The sequence below is a fragment of the Sinocyclocheilus anshuiensis genome, unplaced genomic scaffold, assembly GCF_001515605.1.
Source record: "Sinocyclocheilus anshuiensis isolate Anshui unplaced genomic scaffold, SAMN03320099.WGS_v1.1 scaffold168, whole genome shotgun sequence".
Lineage (NCBI taxonomy): Eukaryota > Metazoa > Chordata > Actinopteri > Cypriniformes > Cyprinidae > Sinocyclocheilus > Sinocyclocheilus anshuiensis.
In genome coordinates this window covers 604,760-612,510 of record NW_015557060.1, presented here as the reverse complement: position 1 = coordinate 612,510, position 7,751 = coordinate 604,760, and the positions used below count along the sequence as shown (strand labels likewise).

General features: G+C 36.5%; 1 protein-coding gene across 1 annotated transcript in view; it reads right to left on the bottom strand.

Annotated features, from left to right (window-relative positions):
* LOC107676475 (unconventional myosin-Va-like) overlaps positions 1-7,751 on the bottom strand; it is a 39,502-nt gene that overhangs the window by 6,237 nt on the left and 25,514 nt on the right. The window contains exon 7 of the mRNA XM_016471025.1: positions 79-160. Coding sequence (XP_016326511.1) covers positions 79-160 — 82 coding nt within the window. The remainder of the gene's footprint in view (positions 1-78; positions 161-7,751) is intronic.

The window sequence follows — 7,751 nt, the reverse complement described above, 5'->3', positions numbered from 1 at the left end:
TTTTTTTTTTTTTTAGGATTCAAACATGCAATTTTTCCTAAATATTTTTGTTAAAACAGCATTGTGTGTTTGGCTCACCGAGTTTCAGGGCTTTGAACTCCGGGAGGTGAGCAGATGCACAGAGCTGATAGAAGATATGATAATTCCTCTCCTCATCTGCCTGAAAAACAAAGGATGCAAGAAAAACAAAAATACCATATAAGATTATTTAAAATCGACAGTTGGTTCCATCTGCAGATTTACTTTTTTTGGCCACAAGAAACATACAAGGATCCTACACAAAACATTTCTATGACTATGAAACAAAACATACCAATTACTGCTCATGAAGCCGCATTTACTCGCTTAACGTGTTTGAGAGTATATAACCATGAATTCTGCATATTGTGTAAGGTGTTTTTTAACTTCATTAAAAAAGATCTTGGTTGTAACTTTGATGATGATCAGTGGGATGTTGCATACAAGTGTGTCTTTTTCTCATTCTCTAGTAACTAAATTATTGAACAAAGAATATATGTGAACCCCAGTTCGCCTTAGTAAGATACATTCTGGTGCATCTCCTTTGTGCAACAGATGTAAGACAAATAAGGGCACCATTATGCACATTTTTTGGAACAGCGAAAAACTACATGAGTTTTGGGATACTGTACATGAGTTCTCTGTGATGGTCCTGGGGAAGAAGTATCACAAGACTCCTTTAATATATTGGGGTGAACTTAAATGACATATCAGACCCTTTATTTATCAAAAGGGTAGGTCTGATATCTTACATATCAAATAAATGTGTTCTATTAAACTGGAAAAAGGAACACCCTCCAACATTTAAATTATTTAAAAATATCATAAACGACACACTGCACATGGAAAATGTAACATACGGTTTAAAAAACAGAACCCACATCTTCTTAGAGACCTGGATTTTTTTTTGACCTAGTATGAACCCTTTGACTCGTGCTTATTATAACTTAATATCCATTGTTATCACACTGACCATTTATGTGCTATTATTTGATTCAGTTTTAATTTGCTAACACAAATTGTATTTGATGATGTATGTTTTCATATTTGTATACTCTGATGCTATTTTATGTAGAATATTTTTTTTATTGTTTTGATTGTTGTTATATTGTAAACTTATATATAAATATAAGTATATTTATATAGTATAAGTATAAGTATATATTTATATATAAATATAACTACTTAAGATTTTTTCCAAGAACTGCACTTACTGTATGGACCTTTCTTACATTTTACCTTAAGACATTTTTTTTGTTTTTTAAGATGATTTTCATGAATCCAGCCTCAGAACCCATAAAGACATTTTCCATAAATAATAATAAAAAAAAACAATAACTCAATATTAAATGCACTCTGCCTCTTTGTCCCAACAAACTAAACCATCAAAATATATGAAAACTTTAGGAGGAAAGTACAAGAGTTGAATTCCTTAAGAATGGATTGTACCCTCTGTCAGTGTATTTTTTTATTAGATTACATTTGATGGTCAAAAGTAAACTTGCCAGGCAAATAACACTGACTTCTGTGAATAATATATCTAAAATAAACCTAATTCGTATAGAAACGAGCATTCACACTGAAAAGAAGGCTAATGACATCATTTAAATATATGGCACAATACCAGCGCAGAGACTGTAGGTGATTAGTGAATAAGATGTAGGTTTTTGTGATGAAACAGCACGCTCAAAAGTGATAAAACATGTTACTGTCACAGTAATGCATTTTAAGTATGTACTGTACAACAAGCTTGCAAAATAGCATTAAAGTTTTCATTTACATACTTGCATAAAGTATATTTCTACTCAATTTGACTAGAAATATACTTTATGCAAGTATGTAAATGCAAACTTTAATGCTATTTTGCAAGCTTGTTGTACAGTACATACTTAAAATGCATTACTGCATCTAACACAATCACACACTTAAATCATCTGGAATTCCCCTAAGCACAAGAGTAGTCTGTAAGAGTATGTTACATAACCCTGAACAGACATGTTTAACTCCATTATCCTCATTCCTGTCCAGTTTAGCGGCCAATAATACAGGTGCAACCCTGGATAACAGTCTTCAACTATATCTTTCAGATTTTGGCAAGCGAAGGGCCTAAAACTGTGTCAGTGCCTGAAATCGCTCCCTATACCCTTACATAGTGCACTATTTGATAGTGATGCACCGAAAATGTTTTATTAAACGCAAAAACCAAAATTAAAGTTTTTATTTAGCAGAAAAATAGTTAAAATAAAATGTATTCAATAATCACTTAAATAAATCAAATTTATTTAATAATCAACACTCAAAAAACAGTTTTATATTTTAAAAAAAATTGCACATTAGTTAGTTTCTATATCAGCAATTATTAATGATAGATTAATTCATTGTTGAAATATTAACATTTAAATAGTGGCTATATTTAAAACTTAATTTTATTCGATTTTAAATTCGGCTTAACTCTTTGTATCAATATTTTTAGCACTGGATATTTTTAATCAACATTTTTTTCTCACTTTATCCAGCATCTTTGAGCTTATCAGCTGTTGAAATATTAACATTTAAATAGTGGCTATATTTAAAACTTAATTTTATTCTATTTTAAATTCGGCTTAACTCTTTGTATCAATATTTTTAGCACTGGATATTTTTAATCAACATTTTTTTCTCGCTTTATCCAGCATCTTTGAGCTTATCAGCGCATTCTGGAAGTGCCTTCTCTGTGAAGAAATTTGGCCAGAAGAAGGTATCTAAGAAGGCAGAATAATTATTAGCTGATAACTTCACTATGGAGTCTTGGAAGTGTAGAAGGACACAGGAGTCTTCAAGGAATGAAAATAGCCCTGTGAATTAAATCCCTGAGGTATCTGAGAGGAGCTAAAATTAGAGCTGACATAAGCAGAAAGTGCGGTGGGCTGGCTGCTCCTGTAGGTGTACACTGTCTTATGCCATTCCTTGAAGCAGTTTCAATTTCCAAATTTATATTGCAGGATTGCTGATTCAGTCTTTCCTTTTTCTGAATGATAAAGACACCACACAACATGTAAACACTACATAAAGGGTAGATATAATTTACAGCAATAACTCACCATATGTTATGTGATCATTACCTCATCTTTATTTTGTTTCAATTCAGTGTTTTTTAGTAGTTCATACAACATGTGCACTACATTCCAAGTGTACTGAATAGGAATCGAAATTCAGTTTCGATTTCGGCCTCCAGCGATTATGAAAATACTGTAATCGAGATAAAACGATTATTGCGCCCCATTTCGCCCCCTTTCCAGCGGTGCTCTTTCGTTCCTCCATAAAAGCCCAATTTCACGTGCAAATCAGTAAAATCATGTAACGAGACTTTTGCAAAATGGGACGTGTTTGATATATTTAAGTTGATTCGATTTATTTATGTTTTTAAAAGCGTGAAAGAGAACTTGCGCTTCCTTGGGAAGATTACGGTGTATGCGCTCAGAGACAGAACACAACACGGACATGTAAAGTCGTCTTTTAGTGCCTAAACGGTCAAATACACACAAAAATGTGTCAAAATGCAACGCTTAGTGAAAGCAAGATCTCACGCTCGTGCGGCAGTATCAGTGAGTCAAAGAGACTTGCTAAGGTTTGTCCAAGAAGTCGCTAGATTTGTCGCTAGTTGCTTTTTTGGAAAGTCGCTAAATCTAGCGACAAAGTCGCTAAGTTGGCAACACTGCTCACTGCTCTTGACTGAAGGACTTTTGTAGCTTTAATAGGGAAACAAAGGAAGTTTAATTCTTACAGTGAAGACTATGCTGTTTTATTTTAATCACTCACTGCTCTTGACTGAAGGACTTTTGTAGCTTTAATAAGAAACAAAGGAAGTTTAATTCTTACAGTGAAGACTATGCTGTTTTATTTTACATTAGGTTATTCAATTTCTCTAGTCGGCTGTTAACTGAATAGCTACTTTAGAACAAATGATAATATATAAATCGTCAGTTTGTTGTTTTACACACATGCACAAAGACATTATTTCATACAGGACATAGTCGTGAGATGCAAGAAACAGAGACATATGGAAAGAAATCTGTAGACGCGCCCATAACAACAAAAGACAATACTTTATTGAACCTTTTCTGATAAGAAGTGTGCGCTGCAAACGCAAGCATTTTTGACGATCGTTTCTGTCCAGTCTGCTCGTTTTATCGCATTTAACCACAGCTGTCGTCGGTTTTTTGTTTGGCAGTGGCAGCAGATATACAATCAAATTTCTAATTTGAGGCTGTATTACATCGATTCTGGCGAGAGAGGAGTTGTAAAAATATATTGAGATGGTTTTTGGTACTTATACCGCAAATATATATTCATAAGAACATCAAAACCTAAAATAAAACTCCAGAAAGGTGTAAAATATGTGACCTTTAAAAAACTTAAAGCACAGTTTGTTTCATTTGTATCTTTTTTATTCTATTGTATTCTTTTGATTTTGTATAACTGGCATTGTATTCCTTTGCTTTTTTATTACTGGCAGTTTAATTATTTTCAATAATTTTAAGGACCTTTTTAGTTTTTTTTTTATTACTAATTTTACTCTGGTATTCTGCTGTGGTACTGAGAATTGTGACAATTCGCTGGTCTCTAAAATGTAGATGTCATAGCAACCTTATTTACAGAAAATATATTTGATATATATCACTATCTTTAAATAAATCTTTCATATAAAGTTTTGGTCATATGGGCCACTAATAATCGTGATTACAATATTGACCAAAATAATCGTGATTATTATTTTTGTCATAATCGAGCAGCCCTAGTACTGAAGTCATACAATTGTTTTGAAAATCTTACGTTATCCCTTAAAACTTTTTTTTTACATTTTTGCTATGTACATTCCTAGTGCCTGAAGACACATCACGCAAAGTCTGATAATCCATGATCCCACACACTAGAGCTGAGTTGACAGTATTGGTTTCATAATTTTAATCAATTCTCTTTTTGATGAACTGATACTGATCATGACTCCCATCCAATAAATTGCAATAAGCTTTGTTCTTTGTTGCTTTTGATACGAAACAAAGACTCAGCTTTCAAACTTTTTCAATTTCATAAAACATTCTAACACTAAACACCTTCAAACAACAAATTCTGCAGACAGATCACTGTAGTTCAAGTGAATCAGAATCAGAATCAGTATGAGCTTTATTGCCAAGTATGTTTACACGTACGAGGAATTTGTTTTAGTGACAGAAGCTCCACAGCGCAACAGAATGACAGTGACAAGACAGGACGCAGATAATAAAAAGAATAATATACAAATATACAAAATAGAAAATGTACAAAATAGCAAAAACACAATATATGATATAGGCAATTATGTATGTACAGGTATGATATGTGCAAATTTGAAATGTAAATAAGTATGTGTGTTAAATAAATAATGTATAATAGTGTTGTGTGTTCCACGTTTATTGTTAAAGGGTTAGTTCAATAAACACAACGTCTTCCGTCATTTTGGAGAGTACCCAGAAGCGTAATCAACGTAATCAGCGTTGTTTACGTTCGGAGGAGAAAACGCGGGTATGAACGTAATCTGTGTAATCAGCGTTGTTTATGCTTAGGGGAAAGCGTGCGTATGTGTTGTGATACTCTAAAATGGTGGAAGACGGGGGAGAAAAATTGTTGAATAAATTGTTATTTTTGTTTTCTTTGCGCTCAAAAAGTATTCTCGTAGCTTCGCAAAACTGAAGTTGAGCCACTGATGTCACATGGACTGTTTTACCGATGTCCTTACTATGTTTCTGGACCATGATCGTGTTAGGATCCTTGCTGTCTATGGGAGGGTCAGAGAGCTCTCGGGAATTCATCAAAAATATCTTAATTTGTGTTCCAAAGATGAACGGAGGTCTTACAGGTTTGGAACGACATCAGGGTGAGTAATTAATGACAAAATTTTCATTTTTGGGTGAACTATCCCTTTAAAAGTTCAGTTCTTGGAGAGAAGGGAGGGTTGTACCAATGATTTGCTCAGCAGTCCGGACTACCCTCTGAAGTCTTCTGAGGTCAGATTTGGCAGCTGAGCTGAACCAGACAGTTATAGAAGTGCAAAGGACGGATTCAATGATGGCAGAGTAGAACCATTTCAGCAGCTCCTGTGGCAGGTTGAACTTCCTCAGCGAAGGAAGTACAGCCTCTGCTGGGCCTTTTTAACAATGGACTCAATGTGATAGTCCCACTTCAGGTCCTGAGAGATAGTGGTGCTCAGGAACCTGAATGTCTCCACTGTCGTTATAGTGCTGTCAATGATGGTGAGTGGTGGGAGCGTAGGGGGTTTCTCCTGAGGTCCATGATCATCTCCACAGTTTTGAGCATGTTAAGCTCCAGGTTGTTAAACCGTCCTGAATGAGGCCGATGAGTGTGGTGTCATCTGCAAACTTCAGGAGCTTGACAGAGGGGCCTTTAGAGGTGCAGTCACTGGAGTAGAGAGAGAAGAGCAGTGGGGAGAGGACGCAACCCTGGGGGGCTCAAGTGCTGATCGTACGGGTGCTGGATGATAATTTTCCCAGCTTTACTAGCTGCTGCCTGTCTGTCAGGAAGCTGGTAATCCACTGACAGATGGAGTTGGGCACAGAGAGCTGAGTTAATTTGGGCAGGAGGAGGTTTGGGATGATAGTGTTAAAAGCCGAGCTGAAGTCCACGAACAGGATCCTCACATAAGTCCCTGGTCTGTCTAGATGTTGCAGGATGTAGTGCAGTCCCATGTTGACTGTATCATCCACAGACCTGTTTGCTCTGTAGGCAAACTGCAGGGGATCTAGTAAGGGTCCAGTGATGTCCTTCAGATAAGCCAAAACCAAAAAAAGTATTTCAAATGATTTCATGGCCACAGACGTTAGAGCCACAGGTCTGTAGTCATTAAGTCCAGTAGTTTTGGGTTTCGTTGGGACACTGGTCAGCACAGGTTTTCAGACAGGCTGGTGTGACACTGTCTGGGCCTGGTGCCTTTCTTCTCTTGTTCTTTCTGAAAACCTGACACACATCATCTTCACTGAACTGAAGTGCAGGAGGGGGGGAGAGGGGGGTTGCAGGAGGTGTGAATGGTTGTGTGGAGAGGTGTTCAGAGCGGGTGTGGGGTATTTTTTCAAACCTGCAACAGAACTCATTCAGATCGCTGTGCTGGGGAATGGTGTCTTGTAATTGGTGATGTCTTTCAGACCTTTCCACACTGAAGCAGGGTCACTGGAAGAGAATTGGTTCCTTAGCTTTCCAGAATAATTCCTCTTTTCCACTCTGATCTCCTTTTCCAGTGTGTATGTGGAAATTTCCAGTTGCCTGTTTATACAAGAATCTGTCCCCTTTCCTGCAAGCATCTTCTTTGGCCTGACGGATCTGTCTGAGTTTTGCAGTGAACCATGGTTTGTCATTGTTGTAGGTTAAATGAGACCTGGTAGGAATGCACGTCTTCACAGAAACTGATATAAGAAGTTACAGTCTCCGTGAGCTCATCCAGATCGGTGGCAACAGCTTCAAAAACACTCCAATCAGTGAGGTCGAAACAGGCTTGTAAATCCCGCTCTGCTTCATTAGTCCATCTTTTTACAGTCCTTAATACAGGTTTAGCTCATTTCAGATTCTGCCTGTAGGTCGGTATAAGATAAACTCCCTAAACAGTGATCAAAGAGCCCCAAAGCTGCTCGTGGAACAGAGTGATATGCCTCTGTTATTGTGGTGTAACAATGATCCAATATATTGCTGTCTCTGGTGGGACATGT